General features: G+C 46.9%; 1 protein-coding gene across 2 annotated transcripts in view; it reads right to left on the bottom strand.

The window, feature by feature from the left end:
• Positions 1-26326, bottom strand: part of Kank4 (KN motif and ankyrin repeat domains 4) — a 63440-nt gene that overhangs the window by 16222 nt on the left and 20892 nt on the right. For both annotated transcript variants that reach the window (XM_076934630.1, XM_076934631.1), the window contains exons 2-7: positions 15073-15157; positions 6811-8721; positions 5523-5634; positions 3519-3737; positions 2269-2356; positions 148-367 (exon numbers count right to left, since the gene is read on the bottom strand). In XM_076934630.1, coding sequence (XP_076790745.1) covers positions 148-367; positions 2269-2356; positions 3519-3737; positions 5523-5634; positions 6811-8721; positions 15073-15088 — 2566 coding nt within the window. In that variant the 5' untranslated portion in view covers positions 15089-15157. The remainder of the gene's footprint in view (positions 1-147; positions 368-2268; positions 2357-3518; positions 3738-5522; positions 5635-6810; positions 8722-15072; positions 15158-26326) is intronic.

The following is a 26326-nucleotide window of genomic DNA, read 5'->3' as shown; positions in this document are numbered from 1 at the left end:
AGTGCCAGCTACTCAGGAGACTGAGGCAGGAGAATGATTTGAGTTTCGGAGTTCAGGGATAGCTTGGGCAGTATAAAAAGACCCCATTTTATAAGAACAAGGAGGTAGGCCTTCAAGGAGGGACAGACTGTAACAGCCATTTCTGACCTGTGTCCAGCAGGAGCTTCACAATGGCGAAGTTGGAGTGTGACACACTGTAGTGAAGGGCTGTGTTCCCACTTCGGTCAGCCAAGTTGACAAGTAGCTTCAGAAGATGTGGAGAGTGAGGCTGGACCTCGAGGAGGTAGGCGGCCACGGCCTCGGGGCTAGATAACTTCCGGCTGGACACTCGGAACCACTCCTGACTGATGGTATTCAAGCTTTGCCTCTGAAACACAAGATTCTGATCACAAGAGCTTCCCTGGCCTGGTATCCTAGTTGGCGCCCCCAGTGATACTTGAATAGGCCAGCTTCGGATGCTTCTGCTTCTTTCTCCTCACTTCCCCTCAGCTCTTCATATGATTTATCTGGGGAGTCTGAGATGGCAGGACCATGAATCCTGCGGCACACTAGATGCCTGTGTGATTCTCCCAACCCCCTACTTCTCACCCATTGGCAACCATGTACAAAACAAATATCAAATAAATACATCAGTTCTGTGTGTGACAAACCCAAATGGTTAAAGCCACATGTTTAGAATATTTATCTAAAGGCAAGAGATGCTATTGGGATGTGGTGGTCTTAAATGACTTTATGCTCATTCTGGAAGGGGCACCAGGTTTAGTTATTAAATTCGCATGACCAGACGTAAAGTCTGGCTCAGCTGGGTGAGTGTATACCCTCATCAAATATTTCTTGTCCCTGTTATGAACTGGGGCTGGCATCCTTGTTTTCATGGTTCTATAGGGTTAGGTAACTTAAAAACCTACTTTGTCTCTCAGGCAGGGGCCAGGTGAGGGTGGACCACATCCTAGGGTTTGATTTAATGTGGGACGGTATAAAGCTTGCACACTCACAGACTTTTGTCACATTTCCAGAAGTGAAACAGAAAAATTATTTGTGGCTGAAATAATTCTAGATATTAGAATGTCTTCTTAATCTAGGGAATGAAGAGAATTTGGAGGAAGGCGCGGGTATTACGGAATATAGTGATAGATTTTCAACCAAGAGCTGAAGCTACTCTAGTGCTTGCTTAGCAAGCACCCGGTTCTCAGCGCTACTTAAAATCAGGCACAGTGACAGGCAGAGGCAGGAGGATCAGAAAGCTCAAGGTCATGGCAATACAATGAGTTTGAGATCAGGTTGGACTGCAGGGGAATTTATCTCAGAATGAACGAACAGTTAGAACAGCGCTGAGTTACGTAATCTGAGCACCAGGAGTCTCCATCAACTGCCACCTCACGTATTGGCTCCTGAGAAGTCTGGGAAATGAATGTTATTTGCCAAATCAGTTAAGATAAAAAAAATAAAAATAAAAAAGGGGGGTGGGTAACAAACATTGTTGAAGTGATTGTTTTAATCTCAGGGCTGTTCTGCTGAGGGAGCACACAAGCTCTGAAAATGCTTACTGGTTTTTTTTTGTTTGTTTTGTTTTTTTCACTTTGGGTCTGACAGTTGTCTCCTGGCCCAGGCTAGTAGCTCTTGATTAAAAATAGAACACAGGAATTACAGGTTCAAATCTCCATGGGATATAAGGGTGGGAAAGATCGAACGGTAGTATGTTCTTATTTCTGGTCTCTTGACCTATCAATATACATTAGGCAAAGCAGTGGCAGAGTAGAATCAAATGTGGGGGCTCAACCAGGCCCTGGGCATTGAAGTAACTGGAAGGAAGACCCAGGCCACATCCAGATGCCTTTCCTACTTTACCCATGGTTTTGTGAACTGCAAGACACTTTGAAGCTTAAACCATGGCAGAGTCTAGTGGCAGGCACTTGGTTATGACTTCGAAAAATACTTGGTAAAATGCTAGCTTTCTATAACCCTGGCTATCCTCCTGAATCTTGCTCCATAGACCAGGCTGGCCTTGAACTCAACAGATCCACCTCCCTCTGCCTCCTGAGTGCTGGGATTAAAGGCATGTGCCACCACCTGGCTTGGCTAGCTTGCTTGTGTGTATTAACCCTACTCTTTCCTCAACCTAGCCCAACTCCTAAAGGGACAGCATTTGGATAAACCATAAAATGCCTGAGGAGAGGGTCTGTGTGTACATATATGCTGCTGCCTTAGGTAAGGGACCAAAGTCACCCCCATCAGAAACCTCTGTGTGACACTGAAAACTCTGAGTACCAGGAGCTGCTCGGTGGTGTCCCCAGTTTCTGGTAGGTGCTGGCTCAGCGCCTGACATGCGTTAAGAAATTCCTCGGAGGGTTTATATCTAAAGAAAAGAGATTACATATCAGTTTCAATGCACTGACAGAAAGGACTTTCCCTTTCCACATCCAGCAACTCAAATAATCAACATGGTGGTTCATAGTTTTTGGGGCTCAACATCTGAGAGCTTCTGAAGGTCAGGCTCTGTCTTTTCATGTTGCTTTTGGAAGGGGCTGGAACAGTTGAGGAAGACACGGGGCATAGGCCCAATGATAGTTACTGCCTTGCCAGGAAGGAAAGCACTGATGTTCCGCCTGGGTGCATAGAAAAATCCAAAGGACCCAACTCATACTGGCAGATTCTTCCAGTTAGTCCTCCAGGAGGGACAGCACACATGTGAATAGAGTGGGTATAATGAGAACCTGTGAGACTAGTGTATCACAGTGACAAGCACTTATGCCATTACTGTGAGAAGAACCTCTGTTGTCTTGGGTTGTTGCAATGGAACGGCTCTGTGGGCCTGCTCGATAGTCAGCTCTGTTCTTACGTCCCCCACCCCCCAGGCTGAGAAGAGCAGAGGTGACGTCAGTGGTTCTGGTTGGCATATTTCTACATATTGAGAGTTTACATTGGGCTGGGCATTTCACAGCATTTCCTCACACAGTCCTCAGATCAAACCTATTTGGCTGCAATCCTTGTTTCCTGGATGAGGACACCGAGGTGACTGTAGGTTAAAGATCCTGATAGTCAAAGTGGGGAATTGCAAGTTGGTGCTGCTGTTGTCAGCAACTCCATGAACAAAAGAGTCTGTGTGGGAATCAGGAGCCCTGGGCCCAAATCCTTGACCTACTCAGGGGCATCACCTCATCTCCCAAAGCCTTTGTTTCCACATCTTTACAGCAAGGATTGCAGTAAGGTCTACCTACCAGGACTGCAGAGAGGATTCCATAAAACAATACGCGTCAATTCTGTCCTAGTCACAGTACCAACAAATGCTGGGTTTATATATAGAAAAAACTTGGCCCATTGGGGCTCTGTCTCATGAAAGCAAGAGTCATATTCATTTAGTTTACCCAGCAAAGGAGTTGGCACAAAATAGAACCTCAATAAACGTTTCTGAACAGATTGGTAAAAACGTACACACACAAAAGGGACTAAATAAAGAGAGATATGCCCTTGTCCCTCTTTAGAGAAACATGTGCCCCATTTCTACCCACATGACTCACCTCTCAGCCCTCAGATGAGAGAATTCCTCCCCATGCTCACTTGTGTGGCCTGAGTTACTGGCGCCTTTAGGGACTCCCTGCCCAGCCTCACAGCTGGGATGCATGTCTCTGTCCTCCCTGGGCTCTGAGCAATCCTGTTTCTTTTCGGTCTCACTGTCAGACAAGTCCTCAGGGGAGCTGTCCTCCCCACTGGTCTCCTCACTAGATGTGGTCTCATAGCTGCGGAAGAGACAAAGGTTGTTTGGGTCATCCTTCTTGAACAGGGCCGGTGGTTCAATGCCAACACCAGAACATGCTTCTGGAATCCTAATGTTAGGTCTAGAGAGGGGCCCGAGTGTAAGGACCCCATATCGACCTTAAATTTTGTCCATGAAGGCTCTGTGTGATAATAGCCACAAATTGAATGTCTGTAAGCAAGACTGAAGGGAGGAAGGCTTGCTTCATGGGTTACAGTTGGGCATGATGATACACACTCAGGGGACTGAGGCAGGAGTGTGTGCCTATCTTGGACTATATAGTAAGATCCTGTCTCAAAAATAGAGTGTGTGTGTAGGTGTGTAATACGGGCTTTTAACCTTGGTTACACACCAGGATGTTAGAATACTTAGCATTCTCAGTATATAGACTGTACCCCAAGCTAATTGTACCCGTCTCCATGATTGGAATCAAGAATTTTCAAAGCTTGATACCCCTAATATACAGCCATAATAAGCACCGTGATTCTAGAGTTCCAGATACTGAGGAGTGGCCAGGAGAAGACTCTCTGGGCACTGCAAGCAAACACGAAAAAATGAAGGTGGCCAAGCCCTCAGGACTTCCGAGTCTGGGCTGTATAACCATTCAGGCGTTTATAGCATCCTGCACTTCCTCGCCAAGAGAACCGCCAATCAGCAGTTCCTTCTTTCTTGGTTTTTTTTTTTTTTTTAAGTTGTATTAAATCTGTTTGTTTCATCATTTATTTATTTATTTATTTATTTGAGTTCTCCTTCTACACACACATACACATACACACACATCACAGTGTGTGTACGGAGGTCTGGGACAATCTGAAGGAGTCAGTTTTCTCCTTCCACCTATGGGTCCTGGGGATTAACTCAGGTCCTCAGGCTTGGTGGCAAGCACTCTCACCTGGTGAGCTATCTCACTAGGCTCCCTCTGTCTCTTCACTTACCTGTGAGTTAAAGGTAGCAACTGGGATTTACTTTATTTTTTTAACCCTGTCACCTGTCATATAGCTGTCTTCTAATGAACATCTGTGAAATGACCAATTTAGGATGCAGTCAGGTACAATTTGAGAACATACCGTTCAACCACAGACTGCACACACACCAGACTGTACTACTTAGTGATGTCACCGATGACTTAGCTTGTGTAGTCCTCTGATGTTCACACAGTGAGGAAATCCCCAAAGGATGATTTTCTCAGAATGAATTCTTAGTGTTAGATGGCATATGACTGCATCTGATGCTCAGTCTCCTAGCCTAGAGAAGGCTTAGCTCATGTTCTGTCTGAATGGAATAGTTGGTTTTGGTCTGATTTGTAGCACATTAGAGGAAGAGAAAAAAAAAGTGGATTGGGCTTGGGAGTGTAGTGATAGACAGAGTGCTTGCTAGTGTGTGTCTGGGTTCAAGTCTCAGCACTGGAAATAAACAAAGATCAAACTGGAAGTTCAACAAACCAGCAACACTTGTGCTAGTTTTAGTGTATTGTTCAAGTCAGAGACCTTCCTCGAAGGACTTAGAGACCCTGAACTCCCACAAGCCACCTGGAGGTGGGTCCTGGAGAGACCAGGACAAGCCATACTACAAGTAGAGGTTCCAATAGACCAGCACAGCTGGCAAGGAGTCAGATATGAGCAAACCCAATATGGAGTGTTAACAGGCCATGGAGATTGAGTCCCTGCAGGAGAATGAGGAACAGATGTGTCCCCAGGGAAGGGGTCCTAAGGACAATAGCGGGTTAGGTAGCAGAGAAGGCAGTCTGAGCTTCACGAGTGATGCTTACCCACCGTTAACCCCAACAAACTGAAGGTTCTTTTTGGTCCCATTACCTCCTGCACGGAAGCCATAGTCTTTCTTTTTCATTATGGATTTAAGGCTGGTCGACGGAGAGATCTCTAGATAGATACAATATCATAGGTTAGAATCACTTTAGAGCATTCAAACTAGTATTACTGCTCTGAGAGGATATGGGTATATGAAAAGGGAGAAAGGGCAGGGGGTGGGGGCAGATAATGCAGACTGGATGCTTTAGGGCTGTTAGCCAGAGGCTGTCATGCTCAATGTTTGTAGAACTGTACCTAAGAATGATGTCCCTCTCTCTGTGTGGATGACAATCCACACATTAGAACACTTCTCAGAGCCATGTGTGTGGTGTTGGCATTGTCTTTATCTCAGGGCTGGGGAGTCTAGAGCTCAGATTTGCACACAGAATGATATGGCAGAGCTCAGGTCTGTGGATAAAGTTCTATACTCATCTCTACTCAAGGACATCTCAAGAGTCCTTTGGATAGAGTGCAAGTTGTCACTTGTGATGACACTGGATTGATGACTGCTACATGAACCAGGTTACAGACCTGGTGCTATGTGATGGCATGGAAGACAGTTTCCCACGGGCAAATTGAAGTAGCAGAAAAGTTTAGCAGCAGATTTGTGACCTGTGGCAGGAAGCCAACTTGTATTCTCTGAGGCACGATACAGATACAGTTCAGCTTTACTCGACAGCAGAGAGTGTGTGTGACAACTTAGTCGTGGGCACCCCCTTCCTCTTCCTTGCCCTCCCTCCTTCCACCCAGTCCTCCCTCCCTCTTTCTTATCTTCTCTCGCACCAAATATTAAATGAACGATCTCAGACCTCATTATAATGCTCCTCCAAATTCAAGCTAGAGAAAAACCTCTGATGGGAAAAGTCAAAGTAGTGGTAGAGTCCAGGAAGCAAAGAAGGGACACCCAGGAGGAGTGAGTGTACAGGCAGTGTCTTTCTCTGCCCAAGACATGGCCTGCACAGAATGCATCACAGACAAGGTGCCCTCAGGGAAGACTCAGTTCTGCAGGCTTCTAGCTTGGCAGATGGTGTTTTCACCTTACCTCTCTGTGGCCTGTGCTATCTAATTAGCTGTATGTGGTGGGCCTGCAGCCAGACACAATCCAGCAGCAAGGCCTCTGCACATCAGATTTTATCCCCCTGAATCCATGGGGGTGGTAAAATCTTTTTCAAAAAACATACTCGTAGAATTAAAACCCCCATCCCCTACAATTTGTCTCGTAAAGGAGACCTGAGCATGAGTATTTACCTGGTGGTGGGGGAGGGCTGGGAGGGGGAGGGGCAGGGGAGTCCTTTGACTCTGGGGCCTGAGCTGAGTAGGCAGAGAGCAGCAGGTTAAGAGAACTGAGCAGCTGGTTCTGGATGCTGCTGAGCTTGGAGGCAGGCTGCTTGATGGCGCTGGCCAGCTCCGGATACCCATGCTCCAGGCAGTTCCACTGTTCATGCAGTAGCTCTTGGATCTTCTTAACATACTGTCCGATTGTGGCATCTTGTGGGGAACTTGCTGGCCTTCCTGGACGCTCTGCCCCTGGGAGTTCTGAGCTGGCCTCCTCCCTGATCACTGGAGCAGAGTCTCTTCTGCTCCAGGAAGAGTCTCCTGCTGCCCTGCCTAAGCCCCCAGCTCCCACCTGTGGGCCTCTCTCCTGCTCAGAAACCTCCTCTTCGATCCGGAGTTCCATGGAGAGGCAGCTGCATAAGGATGAAGCGAGGATTTGCTCAGGTCCCCTTGGCAGTGACAGTTGGGGTGGCAGCACGGGTTCTTCGGGGCTCTGATAGCTTGGCTTGTGATTATTTTGGACCCATGGGAAACCATTCTTTTCTGCTCTTGAGGCCCAGAATTCAGGATCTGGAGTGTTCAGCAGATTGACCCCAATGTTTTTGTCATGGGACTCTCTGGGGATGAGTTCAAGAAGCGGGTCAGTGTTCACCATGGCATCAGTCCGGTCCAGAGCATCAGTGGCCTTCTCTTGACTAAGCTTTTCTTCTAAATGGGCTACAGTACACTCCAGTTCTTGAATCCTCTGTTCCCTCGCCTTGGTCTTCTCTTCCTGCTGCTCAAGGGCAGCTCTGACCTGGGCAAGCTCTTCTGTTCTCCCTGACAATTTGTCCTCAAGCTCCAAGACCTGATTCTTCAGGCTGGAGATACTGCTGGTATCAGTCTCCGCCAGACCCAGGCTTTCCTCTGTTACCCGGATACCAATGCTCCTCACATCCACTTCTATGGGTGGAGGGGGTGGGATCTCACTGATATTGAGCTCAATTTCTTCCAGGGAGAGCTCATTCTCAGGGATGGGGGATGGCAAAGGGGGTGGGCTGGGAGTGGAGGAGCCAGATATTAACACCAGTTCTGCTTTTCTAGTATGGTGCTGAATTTCCACTTCCTCTAGATCCATGGGGACATTCTGGACTGAGGAGGAAGGACTTGGCTGAGATAGGTGACTTGATGCCTTGTTGTCACCTTCTTCTGGCTCATCCCCCTCCCAGACCTGCTCTGGAATTGCTGGCTCCAGTTCTCCCAACTCTCTATCTGTTGACTGGGCCGATGCTTGGAAACCCAAGAGCCCTTCTGCAGGGTCAAAGGTACCATCATAGACACTGCCTTCATCCTGGGGCAGAGGGAGGGCAAGAAGTGTGGAAGGGTCTGAGGTCAGGCTGGGTTCTTCCGGGGCTTGATTTTGCAGCAGCGTAGCAGGCATGCTGGATGCTCTCAACAGTTGGGGCCGTCCACTCCCAGCATCCTCCAGAGAACCAGCCTCCACCTGCCTGGTATCCTTTGCCAAGAGGGCTTTCCTGTGGTAGTTCAGCTCACTACCATGCACTGAGGCCTGGGGGAGATCATCCAGTGGCAGTGACTGGGATTGCTCCTGGGTCCCCAGGGATATCTTTCTGGGTACCACAGGAGACCAGTTTTGCTGGGGAAGAACAGCATGGGTGCGGTCTCCACTGTTGGGAAGGCTGAAGTTCCGGGGCAGAGTACTAAACTTAGCCTGCTTGGCTCTTCTGTGGATGGGAATCCTTTTGATGGTGTGTCCCTTCTCAATGTCATCCACATATTTGAGGAAGTCCAAATCCAAATGAAAGCCATATGGGGTCTCCACAGAGTAAGGGTGGCTCTTTGGAGGCTCTTTCTCTTCATCCCCCTGAGGGGACTGGTCCTTGGCTAAGAGATAAAAGACATAAAGAAAAGAAGCACAAAGTTAAAATGAGGCTACCTGTGACTTTGACCTCAAGTTATCGTATGAGACTTTTCTCCAACGCTCCAGCCTCTGAAGGGTGCCACTGAGCCTATGGACTTGGTGCCTGTGCTGGGATAGCATCTTATCAAATCATTGTGTATTTAGCCAATGTCTGCACTTTCTTATTTTCAATAAACCTCAGTTGTTATTATTATGAACCTGCCTGAAGACCAGGAAAACAAAACTTCCTCACACTGTTTTTTTTGTTTTGTTTTTTTTTTTTGGGGGGGGGGCAGGGTTGTATCATGTAACTGCTGAACCGAAGTCTAGTTATTTGTCAAGAGGAGGGTACCAACTGGCAGGTACAGACATGGAAGATTCTGAAGGATGAGACAGACAACTTTCTCAGCATTCAAAAAGAAACTGGTATGCCTCAAACAGGTTCCGGTAAATCTTGCAAAAGGCTAAGCTATTGATAATTTATGATTCCTGCATTATTTAAGCTCCCGGGGTGCCTAAGCCTCTGGTTACCTAAACACCAAAGAGAAAGGGAGCAGTTGATCATAGGTACCCAAAGCTCATTCCCCCTAAACTGCGCACAGGGTAACAATGTGAGTTCCTCTTTCAATCCTGTGCTAGTGAGGAAATACCACACTTTTCATGGACTGTGAAACAATTGTCGAGGGAAGAGAGCCCATAAATGTCAAAAGGGACTGACGTACATCTTCCTAGATGCAGGGCCCATAGCCTCTTAGAGAAACTTGAACCCTGGTGGGAGGGAGACATAGGAGGGAGAATGCTCTCCCTTAAAGCACCATCAGTCTCCCTCCTGACTTCCACAGAAGACATGAGGAACCTGTCAGTCTAATGACTACTTGAACTTACTGGGACTTGCACACAGATTCTTTTTTTTCTTTCCAGGCTAAATAGTCTTTGATCCTCCGATGCTCTTCATATGACAGACACCCTCGTTACCTCTGTGAGAACATGCTTTGAGAAAATTGAGCTCAGAAGTCAAGAATACAGAGACTGGCTCCTGTGGTAGTGCCCACCAGTAATCTTAGGAATCAAAGGCTGAAGCAGGAGTTGAAGTCTCAGGCTAGCCTGAGCTATGTAGTGATATTTTGTCTCAAAAGAAAAAACAAAATCAAACAGAGAAACAAAAAGAATATGGTATTTCTATGACCTTGGGAAACTCACCAGCTTCTTTGTGTCCCACCATCCATAATGTAGAAATAATACTAGGTAATGTAAGATTATTGTGAGGCCTGATGAATTAATAATGAATATGATATACTCAGTCCCATGCCTGGTGCATGATAAACATTCTCAGTGTTATAGTTGCTATTTTTGTGGAAGACCCAAATATAAAGAACTGAGGTCCCAAGATGGAAATCAACATATGTGACTCATTGCTGGGAATGAAGGAGGGCCTGCCCACATTCGCTGGGATTGATTGCTGGGTTTTAGTGCAAAAATATAAAACTTCAGCAATTCGATCAATTTATCTCACCTACAATTTACCGAGCACCTATGTGTCAGTGCTGAGCTATATATTCTGGAAACACACGGATGAGTCAGCCACTTCTCGCAAAGGATTCATGGCCAAATAAGGCAGCAGCAAACAGTGTGGTGTCCTAGGCAGGCTACAGTGGTCCTCTTCACTGACTGACTTTTTCCTTTCTCTGGACATATCGTCTTGGATATAGAGGAAAGCTTCACCTTGCTAATGGAGAGAGACCTCGCCAGAGTAACATACAATGGAATACTATATGAGCAAATAGAAATTTGCCAGAACAAGAGGACAACAAAGATTTTGTAGCAATTTATCTCCTGTTGGCTCCATTAGCTTCCAGCCCCATTAGACAAGCAAGCTAATCCATAAAGAAGGAGGAAACTATTTCTTTATGCCTTTGAATCTCTGCAGGCTTGTGATGCTTTGACCAAAAGAATACGGTGACGAAGATGCTAAGAGAACTCAAAAGTTAGGAGACTGGTAGTTTCTACCAGGGCCTCTCAGAATGCACACATGTTGGGAAGCGAGCTACCATGAGATAAATCTTCAATGATGTAAGGAAACAAGCAGCTTCCCAGAGAAGTTATCTGGAGAAGAAGAGGTGTAGAGGGGACGGACAGGAAGAAAAAGTCTGTCCTATCCACCTTAGCCCAAAGGCCAGGCCTAAGTATAAAAGTCACCAAGGAACATCTGACTACAGGAAGAACCTCAAGGGAGGGGATCTCAGCTAAGTATGAGTTAGTAATTAATTATACTGTGGGAAGCCATTAAGTTTCAGGGTCTGTGCTCCCGCAACAGACAGCTGGGACAGGCTTTCTCTAGGTAGGGGTCAGAGAAACAGCAAAGACACAGAGGTGTGAGCTCACACAGCACTCCAGGGGTGGATAAAAGTTAATAAGGCCACGGCTGAAAGAGTGGGATGGAAGAGGAAGGAGAGAAAGAAAATGGAGAAGGTGAAGAAAAGCTGGTCACAGAGCAGCCTGTGAACCACGTGACTGTCTAGGTAACAGGATTCACCAACTGGCTTTAAATAAAATGTGAGTTGGGCAAATTTCAAGGAGAGATGTATTTATTTTTATTTTTGTAGTTGCTTTGGTTTCATCTGGTTTTAAGATAAAGTCTAAGGGTGTAGCCCAGGCTGGCCCTAAATTATCACTCTTTCTACATCCCTCAGCCCCTGGAGCCCTGGGATTATAGTTAGGTATCATTCTGCACAGCTCAAAATGAACGTTCTTGCCAAGAATTAAAAGAAAGATACGTCAGAAGCCAGGGACCAGTAGAGGGGTTGTTGATATAATCAAGGTGAGAGAAACAGGAAATAATTTGGAGGGAAAGGCGGGCTTTAAGAAGGCACTAATGATGGGGTTGCTGGGGGAGAGAACTTGGGGCTGTGTGTCTGATGGCTCCTCCTTCCAGCAATGCTACATGCGAGTCCATTGGCTTTCTGCTTAGGCATCTCTAGAGAGTGGGATGGAGCCAACCTGACACAGGAAGTCTCTGCCTCACTATGGTTAAATAGATCTACGGTCCTGTGGGTGGTTGTCACAACCGCAGCAGAGAGCAGGGTGGACTTCTGCGTCACACCATGGTCCCTGCTGGGCTTCAGACTTCAGATAGACAGGGAGGCAGTGTGCCCCTGGCACCCAAATATCTCCACATAACCACCATACCTTCCCATCCACCTACACAACACCCACACTCCCCCACCCCAACTTTCCCACTTCCCAAGGAGACTCATTGCAAGTAAAGTTATGAGAACATTCTCAGTCTTGCTTCTGTTGGTTTCCCAAGTTGTTCTCGAAAGCCTGCTGGTCCACTCAGAAGAACCCTGGATTAGAGGACAAATCAAGTCTGAGAGGAGATATCGGTCCAAAGTTAAGTGAGGAGACCCATGACCCAAAGCAGAGACTTCTCCTAAAGGAGAGGCTGAATTGTTTACTGTAGTGGTCTACTGCCTCTATGCAGTAGAAATTCTCTGAGTTTCCCAGCAGCCTCTGGGAACAGATCTAGTGCATGGATATATAACATCATGTATGAAACAGGGTGTTGAAAGGCAAAATATTTCAGCTGAAAGCCAAAAGGAGCCTAAGGAGTCTGGAACTGAGAAGATGTCAAAGGTAAGAGGTTTATGGGTCCAGAAAAATGGCTCAGTATTTATCTCTTAAATGCTTGTTGCTCTTCCAGAGGACCCGAGTTCCATTCTCAGCACCTATGACAGACGGCTCACAGATGACTGTAACACCAGCTGGCCTCCAAGGGCACCTACAGAGCATGTACCTACATGGACATATACACATAAATGAAATATATCTTTATTTTATAATCTGTTTATTTTTATTTCATGTGCATTAGTGTTTATTGCCAACCCCAACATGCATGTATGTCTGTGTGAGGGTGTGAGTTATAGACAGTTCTGAGATGCCATGTGGGTGCTGGGAATTGAACCCGGGTCCTCTGGAAGAGCAGCCAGTGCTCCCAACCTCTGAGCTGTCTCCCTGACCCTAATGTATCTTTTCTTAAGAGGTGAGCTGTTCAAGAGTCATGTTCCTACAAACATGTTCATACTCACATATCAACTTGGCGATCTTCATGGTGCCCTGCATGATGCCCACTCTCTGCATTCTGCCTTTTCTCCAAGGACAAGAGTAATGCTGGAGCTCAAGCCCTTATGCATGAGACTGAACCTCGCATTATGTTGAGATCTTGTTAGTTATATCTGGTGACAGGTATGCAGGAGTTCAGGCATGGCCTCAAGGCAAGAAGTAAGTAGAATCATCTCTGCTCAAGATGAAAGCTAGATATGATAAACCAAGCCACTTGTCTGGCTCTGGAAAAAGAATCTCATTTTTTTTTTCTTTATGCTTCAGTTTCTCCCTCTGTAAAGTAGAGAAAATGATGCCTGGCTGTTTGACTCTGTGGGTAGGTAGACACAGGGAGATTCTGATGGGACTGGAGAAGACTGGCTGTCAATTCTTTCTCTGGGCTATCTAACTTCGTGAGGATCAGAGTTTAGTGGGAGGGTGAAAGTCTCCCAAACAACCAGACAATGAATCAGGAAGGGGGAGAAGAAAAGCAAACTATAGGAGATTCAGAGATACTGGAAACTCTCACTTCAAAAGCAAAGTTGGTTAGTAGGCACGTGGAAAAGACCAGTAAACATAGCCACCAGACACACACACACACACACACACACACACACACACTGGGGGGTGGATAGCAAAGGAACAAAGGAGGGAGTGGCAGTCATTATCTCACAGGCTAAGTGAGGTGCAGCAAGTTACTGAGTCAAAGAGACAAAGGGAAGCTCAAATGTCTGTCATCAGTTTCTGAAGGAAGCAAGAAAAACAGAACTAAGAAGTGGCCAAAAGAGAAGCTGCAAATAAGGGATATTCTTTGGAAAGTCAAGATGCTGCAGGCACGGTAGCTCATGCCTTGAATCCGGGGAGGCAGAGGTAGGAGGCAGGCAGATCTCTGTCAGTCTGGTCTATAGAGCAAGGGTCAGGCCAGCCCTAGATACACAATGAGACCCTGTCTAAAACAAAAGAAGTCAAGATACAAAGGGAAAGGCATCTTGAGCTACTGGGTGGAGGAGTTATTGGTCACTGAAAGGGAGTTACACTGAGGTGGTAGAGCAGGGGTGCCCCGGAAGAGCAGAAGGGCGGCTCTCTGTGGGGAGTGGCGGGCTCCTGAAATATACGGATTGCATATACAGGGGCGGTGGAGGGGGGGGGGAAGCAGGAAGCTGTGCTGTGGCTGAAGCCTAGTCCTATGTCCTGCACTGGCGAGGGCCTCTTAGGGGTCATGTGACTGCAAGCTTGCGGACTCTCCCATTTCCTGAAACTGGGTAATCTGGAAAAAGACATCTCATTGGGGTCAGGGGTCTAGACTGTGGCTTGCACCATCTTTCCTAGGAGGGGATATTTGCTATGCTAGAGAGTTATTACTCAGTGATTTTGTGTGCGCCATCTTGCTTCCTTCTGTACCAGCCCTGGGAGATAGCGTTAACACCCATTTATACATGAGGTATGACAGATAGTTTGGGAAATGCCTAATATTACACCACCACTGGGTAACTCTTCTCATAGATTGTCCTTGTGATTGGTTTTGCCTGAGGGTTAGGGGTTAACAATCATGACATAGAAATGTGAACATTAACTGCCCACTGAGATTTGGGCAGGTTTTTGGGCTGTTTTTTTCTGTGCTTCACTCTTCTGTATCTATATGGCACCATGCCCCAGCCATCCTCCTGGATGATAAATGACAAGTGGTTAAGTCATTACTGATGGCCCAGAAGACAACCATTAGACACACAAACAAGGCCTCTTTAAAACTATCCAGCCCCTGCCCAGTCATCTGAGAGACCACACAAATGGGCCCAGGAGACATCAGTCACACTGGCCTAAACCAGAATACTGCCTCCAACAGCCTCCACAATCTTTCGAGAAATAATAAATTTTGTTTAAGTCATAAAATGTTTTATTTCCTCATGTTTTTTTTTTAAAAAAAAAAAGTTGATGATGTCAGGCATCCTGTTTCATTCTCGGTACTTGGATGAGACGAAATGAGAAGAAAAAAATTAATTCATATGCGTTTGATGCTTTGTACTTCACAAGGCTGCATTTTCATGGTCTATACCCACTGTGGTACACAGCTGAGGTAGGTGCTCTGGGGCCCCCAGAACCCACAGCACCCTCAGCACTCCCTGTTGGGAGAATTTCTCCTGCAGACCTCTCCAGAGCCATTTCAGGGACTAGTGGTGATTAACCCTTTTCAAACCAACTAACCCTTTAAATCAGGGAACAGAAAGCCCCCCGCCTACCATCTATTTTCTCCATCGTATGAGTACAGAGCTCAGTCTCTCAGGTACTCCACATCCACAGAGTCTGCGCGATTCGTGGAGAGTTCTGGAAGAAAAGAAAAAGAAACCGTCAGCCCTGCCAAAGCTAGAATACGTTGAAACTGAGGAGACAGTATAAAGAAAGTAACACTCAGCTGGGCCTTTCTCCTAGATGCTCACAAACTTTCTGTCCAAGGTGGGAGGTGAAAAGCTAGACTCATTTCTGAGCCGGAATTTGGGTGTGTCTTCATGGAATCCGAGCAGTAGCTGAGACTAAAGGAGGCACTTAGCCCAAGCCATCGTTTGGCAACTGAGGCAACTGAGGCTAGGTGAATTGTTTTATCCAAGGCTTCTCAGCAGACCATTGATGGGGCTGGAAGGAGCCTAGAATGTCTGGCTCTTTCCCTGACCTGGTAAGAGAGTAGAATTCACCCTGTGATGGATTTGAGGTGATTTGAGGCATTCCAATCAAATTCAAGAGAAAACGAGACAATGTCAAGACTAACAAGGGGCTGATATGGGGGGGAGGGTTTATAACCATGGCGACAAGGGGCTGATATGGAAATGTGGTTTGTAATTATGGTGACAAGGGGCTGATACGGAGGGAGGTATATAACTATGTCAGTGAGGAGCTGATATGGTGGGTGATTTATAAACATGGCAACAAGGGTCTATAACCATGGCGTCGAGGGGAAGTGCAACCCATTTGGCCAGAAGACATCAAGAACTTCCCAATGGAATGTTGTCCTTACTCTGAATTAGTCAACCTTAAGATTTGACCACCAGTCCTCAACGTTTTAATCCATTCCCAGGACTCTCTCTATCTCCTATCCCATTACAATAAACTACCCAGAACTAGCCTTTTGTGATTATCAGTCAATTTACATCAGAATGATGAATTATCCACAGCAGTGGAAGCAGAGCTGTTATATGAATTTTAATGTGCCTGGCAAGAGCCAGAACAGAGAACAGTGGGCTACTGATGAGGGTCTAGGAATGAGGAGTGACGCTGCTGGAACACACACATCAAGGGTGGGCATGGGAGAACTGGTGACATTATTGCCTGCCAGGTAAGAGGGAAATTCAGGACTACCCGCTACTACATGTGACATAAACCCTGGGAGCACAGTGCCTCCCAGCTTGTGCCTTACTTTCTATCACACAGCCTCCACACACCAGGCACAGGGCCTTCCCAACCCCTGCTGAGCCTCAAAGGGCATGTATGTTTTGTGGACGCACAGATGCTCCTGCAAGAATTCTGATGTTGACAATCACACTTAGTTTGGAGTTAACAGACCAGCAAGTGCTCGATTCTGGTAGAAAATAGAGCTGGAGCAGACAAGTCAGGGATAACAAAGACCACAGAGATGGTGGGTCTTGAGGTGGCCTGGAAGGAGACCACTGGAAAAGCATGGAGAGTTCTAACCTGGATGATGGAGGGCTGGCCCTGTGGTGAGGAGGAGACTCGTGGTGAGGAGGAGACTCCTAGGCAGAGGACCCCCCTGTCTCTCCCATGACCCCAGATCTGCAGCCTCTAGGGTCAAATGGAAAGCAGGGGAGGGTTGGACAAGTGTGTCAAGTCAAGTTTCGGGAGTCATTTTGGCCCCCTCTCATCTTAACCTTTCTTTATTCTGCTTCCTGCTCCCGCATCCTGTAACACTACCAAGCCACGAGTAGGGTTGGAAGCATGTAGCATACTTGAATTGTCTCATGCAATTCTTACCTTAACCCAGATTGGATTATTATGCTCATTGCTCAGGTGGGGAAACTGAGGCAAAGATTGAAGGTACGTAACAAACAGGTGTTGGCGTGTAATAGGGGCTCCAACCTAGCCATCTCCGAGTCTGCTCTAGAGGTAGTGGCTGTAAACACATGTCCTTCGGTAGGCCAGCCTAGTTCAGTCATGACTGTCCCTTGCTCTTCCTGGGAGGGGAATGTTCCTGGCCAATACTTCTTCCTTCTCTACTCGATTCCTGGAAAGCTTATAGGTCTGGAGAAGAAGGACAGCTTGGGCCTCATGAGTCCACCTCTCTAAGGTTGAACACCACCACATGTAACCAGATCTGTGGTTGCAAACTCTAAGTAGCACCTGGGACATTAGAGTTATTGCCTTTGGCTAGAATTCTGAATTTGGTCCATCAAATGTGGGATCAAATGACTTCTAGGGATCATTCCATGCACATTAGACCAGATTTAAGAATGAAAAACTCTTTGGAGGCCTCTAAGACCCGCAACCCCCCACCACACACTTACATTCCACTAAAGCTAATAACTTCAAGGTTGCAGATAGTAAATGGAGCTGAAACTCAGCTCTCTGAGGAGGTGCTTCACAGCTTTTCACTCTAAAGGGCTCTAAACACAGAAATGAAGGAAGTCACCCTTTTCTTTCCCACCATAGCTGGGTCCGCTTCTCTCCATGATTCTTACAGTAGACATCCTGGAGTTTGGCTAAGGGAGATTCCTCGGACTTGGGTTGATGTTTGATGGTTGGATGAATGGAGAATAAATACCACACCGGCACATGCTACTCTCCTCCAAACACAAAGCGTGAATATGAGGATAGCCTTGTCGGTCATGAGTCCCCTTTACATTGAGAGTTACAGTGGAATCCTGTAACTCTCTAGAACATGTACAGCTTTGACTACAGTAATTGTTAACCATGATGCTAGGCCATACCCCTCAGTGTGAAGATCTTTAACATCTGCTGCTGTCCTTTGTGGTTTGTCCAAGGCTTAAGGATCCCCAGTTACGGCTCAGCCTTTCTCGGTATCTCATTCCATTCTCAATCCTTTGACAGTACATAACTTTATCTTGAGTAACTTTATCTTTCTAGCTCCTCTCCTTATCAGCAGGGCTTTTGAAGGTCAGAATTCTTACAAGATTCATCCCTGTATGGCCCCCAGCTCTCCACATTTAAAGCATACTGCGTGGACATACTGGACATACTGCGTGATTTTTAAACAACTAAAGGAGGGAACAAGCCTATCCATCTTCAAACAGAACCTGTGGAGAGAAATGAAGAGGTGCCAAGAACTGGCACATGAGCAAGCATGGGAGCTGGCTGTAAATTATAGATGAGGACACTAAGGCAGCCAGAGGCTATGTGGCCAGCCTAAAGTTCCCCAGTTAACTAGGGGCAGGATGGCAAGTGTGTTGGCTCACAGGCAATGCCACCAGGCTCCACCAGGGACCTAGCAGTGGCTTACATTGTCATCTGCCACCTTCACCCTTTGCCAGGTGCAGGCTGCATATAAAAGGACTCCTCGCCACCCAGGTTGGCCCCTTCTCCTGGCCAGTCTCTCCCTCCCCTCATTCCTGTCTTTCTCTGTCCACTCCTTCTCTGTCTCCTCCTATGCTCTCATGGTTCTGCCCCATCTGTCTGCCTCTACCCCCTCTCCAGGCCCTCCCTTCCCCAGATATATCAGGTCTGTCCCATGGTGTGATTTCTCAGGGGGCACCATGGCATGAGCCAGCCAGGCACCCCCTCCCTGCACATTATATTTTATAACAAAGTGTTCTTCAAAACTTAGGAAGAAAAGCCTGAGGCTGCCTGTGCAGTCCACCAAGGCGGTTGGTGTCAGCAAAGAGGGTCCCTGTACAGCTAGACCTTGTTAGAAATGGTCTCCTCGGGTCAGGCAAACTCCTGCACGTTTTCACCCCCACCCTCCCCCATCCACACTGACTCCTTTTATGATGCCACTTTCAAACCTCATTTAACCTCAAGTCAAAACATAAAGAAAGCTTCCCTTCCTTAGTCCTGAAACTGAGACCCGAGTCTGTATTTTTGTTCTCCTCAAACCCCTTCTTTATTCCGCAATAATAAAAACCCCACTTTTCATCACAGAACAGGCTGCAGGCCAAAATAAATAGCACCTTGGATTTCCTTGAAAAGAGAGCTTGGCTCAAAGCACAGCCTCGCTGCCACAGAATTCTTGGACAACTCAACCTTACAAAGTCAAATGTTTAGCATGGTAGTGCACCAAATAGCAGCCCTGCCGGTCCCTTCATGATCACCTGGCATTGGCAAAGCACTCTTTCCAAAAGAGAAACGAATGTCGCCCATACCTAGGACTTCCCTGCCCTGATGACATGAGACCAGAGCTTTCATTCCTCATCCCAGGACCTTAGTTTTTCAAGTGGAACAGTTTCCTGTGCTAAGAAGCGTCACAGCTCAGCTCATCCTTGGGAGGGCTGATCATGGGGTACCAAAGAAGTGAGGTGCCCTCCTAAATGATTCTACCTGCTGAGTTCTCAGCCAGGATCACTTCCTGCCCACCAGGAGGGGGCGGGGTCAGGGCTAATAATTAGCATATTAACACAATCACAATAATTCCATTTCCACACTGTTGTCCAAGTGTTTCTCTTATTTTGCCCACACTGCCACGGCTGCATCCAGGGCTTGTTGGAGAAGAGAGGCCAGTTGGGAAGCAAGTTGTGTACATATCACCCTCCTTAAGCGCCCCTCCACCCTGCACAGCCCAGGCAGGAAGGATTCCGGCTCCCGCCCGCGAAGCTGAAGCCGGCTTCAAGAGACAGGAATGGAGCTGATTCCCGTAAACTCAGCACAGCCTGGTCTGCTTTCCAGCTGTTTGTTAAAGGACTCCGTCAGGTGACCCATGACCTTGTTGGAAAAGCAAATACTCACTTCCTTTTTGCTCTCCGGAATAGACAAGCTGGGTCAGAAACGAATTCACTGTTCAATAAGTTAATACTGGGTCAGACAGGAAAAGGGAGAATGCTCAGATCCATCAGCTGCCACCTTGTTCCCCGGGGAACTGTCATTGTTTCAGAGGGACACATCTAAAGACATCCCCAAAACACGCAACCTTCTTTTCCTTGATGCCGTTAAATCCAGGAACACAGGCGCATGATTTCTCACCTTCCCCTACAGCTCATCAATGAAACCGGAAAGGGCGCACAGCCACCTTAAGACTGCAAACCCGCTGGCTCAAAACATTAAGTGAATGAAAATTTGGTGGGGTAGGGTGATGTTAGAAAAATGCCCAGGAAATTACTGGGGCCAGACTAGCAGTTCCCAATTCCTGCTGCCCCACCAATCTGATGCTCTGGAACCCCAAGATCTACCCTATCTGGCTGGAAAAAAAGAAAAAGGGCAAGTACAGTGACAAGCAATTTTCTGCCTGTTCTGTGGTTCCTGCTCCCAGCAGGGTTTCTAATCCCTGGAAGAGCCAGATACAGGCAGCCTGAGAAGGGAAGTACAGCTGACAAGACCTGGAGTCCAGCCTGAAGCTGCTTCAGCCCTTGGAGCAGAGGCAGGTGTGAGGTGGAGTGCAGATTCTCCAAACCGGACACTTGCCCTGTTCCTACTGAAGACAGACAAGAGTGACGTGGTCCAACAGGGATCCTGAGAGCTGTATGCTTCTTTTATATAGGCTGAGCAAAAGTTTTAGAGAGACATGAACCCCTGATGCAGCAAGGGCTCTAGCCGGCCCCTTAAGACATGTCACAGGCAGCCCTCTCCTATATACCCTAATGATGGGGGTTCACTCCAGCTCAGTTCAGGCCCCATCAAACTTGTGCTGAGCTTGATGCTGGCACCGAGTGTCACCTCACCTTGAACTGCCGCCTACATTTCCCCAACACATATAGAAAGCACACCTTTCCATTCTGTTCCCCTTCATCCCCTGGCTGTGCCTAGCGAAGCCCGGCCAGGGGTCAGTATTCCTGTTGTACAGGGAAAGAAAACAAGACAGATGGTCTAAGTGAATTCCCTTCAGTGTCCCAGGAGTCAAATTCCTGGGAGTAGAATTGCGTTCTTCTCAGCGTTTTTCTTGGAAGATACCCAAGCATCTCGCTTTACCTAGAGATGAAGGGCAAGGATGATATGTATGGCTGTAGACACGGCTATAAGATTGGCATTTCCGCTTTTTAGTTGTTAAGAGTATTTGTGTTAACAAAGCACCAGACTGTCAGCTTAGAAAAGGATCTGAAATTTAGCGTGAATGCTAAAGTTTACATGGAAAATGCTCTGTGGAACAAATTTCCTCTAGGATACAATTGAAAGGCCTACTGTCCATCACTTCTGAGTGGTCCAGTGGACAGCTAGAAACATAACACAATTCTGTGGAAAGGGATAAGAAAAGGCCTCCATTTGTCCAGTGCCTCTTCAGTTAGCCACCCTCCCCTCTGCTCTGAGTGACTAAGATTGACATGGTCTTTTCCTTTCTCAAGACAAAGTCCTTCCTGTCCAGCCTCAAGCTACACAGGTGTCAAAGGCTGTGCCACCTTGTTGGCTTGACCAGGTCCTGCCTGTTCTGAGCCTCACACATCTCTCCCATGTGCAGTGGTCACCTTTCTACTGTACCTTTCCTGTCTGTCCTTGGCCACAGTGGCTGCCTCTGGGTCTGTGTCCCTGACTTCCACTACAGTCTCCAGAAAGCATGTAGTGTGAATTCATCCACAATCCCTATGGATAGACACCTCCTTGTGTTGGGAGAACACGTCTGCTCCAGACCTTTTAACAGAGTAAAAGGTGGGTCTCAGAGGCAGGGGAGGGTAGAAAGGATGGGGGAGGTCCTTCAAGTGTGCAAAGTTACAGGTGGAGGTTCTGTGGTACAGTAATGCATTATATATACTATGAGGAAATAGTAAAAGGGTAAGCTGAGGAAAACATGCTCGTGTCTCTGTTTACAATCACCTGATAAATATACAAATCCTGCTGGCTGGAGGCCTTTAGATGGCTTAGCCGGTAAAGGTACCTGCAGTCAAACCTTACAAACTCAGTTCCATTTCTATCAACCCACGCAGTGGAAAGAAAGAACCAACTCCCCAAAGTTGTACTCCCTCAATACTACTATCTCTCTCTCTCTCTCTCTCTCTCTCTCTCTCTCTCTCTCTCTCCCTCTCCCTCTCCCTCTCCCTCTCCCTCTCCCTCTCCCTCTCCCTCTCCCTCTCCCTCTCCCTCTCCCTCTCCCTCTCCCCTCTCTCTCTTCTTTTTTTCTTTTTTGTCTTGTACTGTTATTGAATTTCTCTTGGTGGACCAGTAGCTCCGTAAGAACTAAGCTTCCCTCTCACTCACATGAGTCATCTGTAGTATTCACATTCGTGTTTTGTTTTGGACGGAGTCTCACGCAGCCCAGGCTGATGTCAAAGTTGCTGTGCACCCAAGGATGAATTGAATACCTAGTCTTCCTCCCAAGTGCTGGTAACATAGACATGTGTCACCACTCTCAAATTCCCAGGCTCTTAAAATAGGAACCTGAAAATACATGTAGAGACAATCTTATACAAGCACCACCCGTCAATAAAAATGCGATGGCCAATGAGCTGAGACTGGAAATAGGAGGAGGGGATGCTGGTAGGAAGAGAAAGGATTCTGGGAAATAGTGAGAGATAAAAGGAGAGATTTGCGAGAGAGACGGGAAACCGATGGAGGAGACAGGCTGAAGAGACAGACAGAAGTAAACCAGCAGGGGGATGCTGAGGGAAGTGAAGGAAGAAGCGGGCCAGGACTGAAGGAGAGGTAACTAAGCACATGGTAGACATAGAATAGTTTAAATGGGTTAAATAAGTTATAAGCTAGTCAGGGAATGAGCTTATGACCAAAGCATTTAATAATACATATTTAGTCTCAGAATCCTCGTTCTGGGAACCAGGCCTGGGAAAGAAAAAACACACCCTACTTCTAAAATCATTAATTCTCCAAGCATAGTCCTGGTCTAGTGGCTGAGGGTAAGAGCTTCCAAAATAGCAATAAACAGATCCCAAATTCTGATTCTTAAAGTAAGTAACATTAGTAATATGCTTTTATGGGTATAAGGAATTAGGAACAAAATATGTGAATCAATTAAATAGTGGCATTAATAAACAAAAATTGGCAGGGCAGTGCTGGTGTATGCCTTTAAACCCAGCAGTTAGAAGGCAGAGGCAGGCTATCTCTGTGTTTGAGCTAACCTGATCTACAGTGAGTTCTAGGACAGCCAGGGCGACACAGAGAAACCCTGTCTCAAAAGAAACCAGAACTGACAATTTTTTTTAAACTGTCTGCTACAAGTGTGCTAAGAACATTGTCTATTCTGCCAAGAAGAATGGCCTCCATCACCTCCAAACAATACTTCAAAACTCTTGGGCATTCACTCAGGGCGAGGTCTGAAATTCCCGCCATTCTCAGAGAGGGCGTTTTGTTATTAGTGCAGAAGACATTTGTGCTTTTCCCAGTGAGCCAGAACTGTGTGAACTCCCTTCCTATGCCCAAGTCTCCCTCCTTAGGAGCCCCAAGTCTCTGAGGTTGACACTGGAATTTATAGTGCCAGCCCACTTCACTTAGGACCCAGCCAAGTAGTATCCGGAGTTAGCCAGGCCCAACTCCTGCCAGAAAGTCAGTGCCCTTGAAGAAGACAGACTACTGGGGAGTGGCTCTGGGAGGCCAGTGGAGTAGCACCCTGCTGCTTGACATCCTTTTGTGAACTCCTCTTCTGCAAGCTTGCTAGGGTGGGTTAAAAGTTCGCAACTCTGACCCTCACCTGCTATGAGAGTTGGATGTTAATTGTGCTTTTTTTTTTTTTTTTTTTTTTAACTTCTATTACTCATAACATCATTGTTGGGAATTTGTGTTGATTGCTATCTTGAGTATTTCCTTCATTACCACCTTATTTTCCTCTTCCACTGTAACCCTTTATTACCATTCCCGCCCCCACTGGAACATGGAAACGAGTGGACTCAGTAGACCACGAGGATTTTTGCTCCAGTGCTGTGGACTGCTGTCTAGATAGTTGAGAAACCACAACTTGGAGCAAATATTCCTCAGGAATTCAGCCCCACTCCTCCTTCCTGGGTCCTGCAGTGGGAGCATCTCATGGGCATAGACGGACACCCTCTGTGTGGAGAGGTGAGGGGGCACCTCTGCACCTCCTATGCCTAGCTAGCATCACTGTCCTTGGCTAGAATCCAACTGGAACCTTCTGAGGCACCAGCATGGATGACTCCCATGAGCCCCAGGTGCAGACTCTTCAGCACTTCTGTGGGCTATGGCTTCTGCCTTCTGGGTTGGGAGGAAGGTTTTTCTTGGCTCAAATACACAACAGCCTGCCTACTCAGGAATCAGTTTATACAAAACAGCAGATGAAAACGGATCCCCAGATATCTGGGTGGAGCCAATACTGTTTTTTTGTCTTTGTTGTCTTTAATTGTGAAATACCCTATCCAGCCTTCTACAAGTTCAGTGTGCAGAGTAGACATCTGTCATGTGTGTCAAACAAGGATGATAGCCGCTCAGTTCAGCGACATGTCAGCTGAAGGAAAGGTGGGTATCATTAGAGATGAACCAAAGAGACAAAGGGCTCTAGAAACTTCTGTCATTCTGGTTTGAATGTTTGCTGGGAGCAGATGGGACTTATTCAGTGTGCCACCTGGCAGTATTCGGGAAGGCTGTGTACTGTTGTGACATGAGTGTTGATCTGTTGTACTTCATGTGGGTGCCATGTTTCTGTGTGTTTCTCAAAGTTCATGTGTTGAAACTTAAACCACGGTGTTGGAGAAGAGGACCTAATGAGGTGATGGGGTCACCGGGGCTATGCCCCCATGAGTAGATAGATTGCATGCTGTGCCTTGGGAGTGGGTTAGCTGTTGAGAGAGTTGGCTCACATATCATGTCAACTATAGTCCTCCGCTTTACCAGCTGAGCTATCGAAGGCTCCACTGTAGGCTCACATACAAAGCAAGTTTGGCCTTTGCTTGCTCAGTCACTCTCTTGCTTTCTTTCCTCTTTGCTCTCTTTCCCAGGGTGGCACGACAGAGGCCGGCACCTTGCTCTTAGATTTCCCAGCCCTCAGCAAGATGAGTCAGGTAAATTCCTGATTCATGCAAAAATTATCCAGTTTCAGATATTCTCTTACCTAGAATTATCTTAGGAAACAGACTAAAATAGTAGGTGAAGTCACTGAGAAAACATGTTTCTGGGAGTCACACCCCAGGTTCAAACCATCCGAGGGCAGCTCAGAGGCACCACACAATGGCTGAGCATATGGAGCCCAGTACAGGGCCGACTTCCATTAGACCTGTCTTCTTCCCTCAAGCCACACTGGGGCCTCTCTCTCCCAGCTCCAGGCCAGGACTTTGCAAGTACTGCCATTTTTGCTAATTCTACTGCTGAGAGAAGAGAAATCTCTAACAGGACCTTGGTCGTGATCTTTATATCCTAGGGGGTATACTGAGGCCCCATGACGTGTTTATCACACTACAGCTGAAGTCAGCTTTTGCCTTCTAGATTCCTTGTTTCCTATTAGAAGCTCCTTCTATGGTGCTTGTCTGCCTTGGGCTTTGGAGGACACTGACTTTAAGGTTTCTCTAAAAACAACATGGCGGGTCTTCTCAGTTTCCATAGAGAATAATGGAGCTTTCATTGGAGTGACTGCTTGCCAGAATACTGCTCACACTCCCACTGGTGACCTTTGCTTGCAGCCTCTGGCTACAGAGACAGTACCAAACACAATAATAAAAACAGTTGCCAAGATCAATTAAGCACCTTCTCTGTATTCATCCTTTACTCTTCCCTCCTCAGCACCTGGGGCCCTCGAAGTTCTGACTCCTCTCCAAACGAGACAAAGATGGCTGCCTCCTGACCCAGTCTGAGCTCAGTGCTGGGTTCAAGGAAACAGCAGCTAAGCAGATAAAAAATTCATTGGAAGCCATCCAAACCTTCACTGTAGTCTCCAGAGAAAATACCAAAGGGGAAAAACATTCTTAGTGCAAAGCAAAGCTGCTTTCCTCTCTGCTATTCTGGGCTCCTTGCTTCAATAAAGCAGCTGCAGCAGCAGCAGACAGCTTTGTTCCTAGCATCCTCTGCATATCATCTCCTGGTGCCTCCAACTACCCTCCTCCCCACCTGGCACAATTCACCATTACCAGGTTCTCTCTGCCCCCTCCTCAGGAATTCTAGTGCTGGCTCTACTGTCCAGGCCTTTATTTTCTCTGAATAACCCGGTCTACATAGTAAGAGAGCCACATTGAAGCAGGCTGTGCCTGGCATTTCCTCAGAAAGGAATTACTCAGAAAGCTTCACAGGCAAAGTTATGAATAGCCATTAATAGTTCTATTCTCTATTATAAGTGATTTATGGTGAGAGAGCTAAGGCTTAGTTAGATATGATAATGATAACATGTATGGTTATAATAATAATTGTTAGGTGCACATTGTCCTGTACTAATGCTAGGGACGCTTACTTAGTGGTCATAATAGAGAGGTTATATCCTTCCATGGACAACAGGCTCAAGGGCAC

This window comes from Arvicanthis niloticus, chromosome 5 (genome assembly GCF_011762505.2).
Source record: "Arvicanthis niloticus isolate mArvNil1 chromosome 5, mArvNil1.pat.X, whole genome shotgun sequence".
Lineage (NCBI taxonomy): Eukaryota > Metazoa > Chordata > Mammalia > Rodentia > Muridae > Arvicanthis > Arvicanthis niloticus.
The sequence above is the reverse complement of the archived record's forward strand: the minus strand, read 5'-3'. Positions and strand labels throughout refer to the sequence as shown.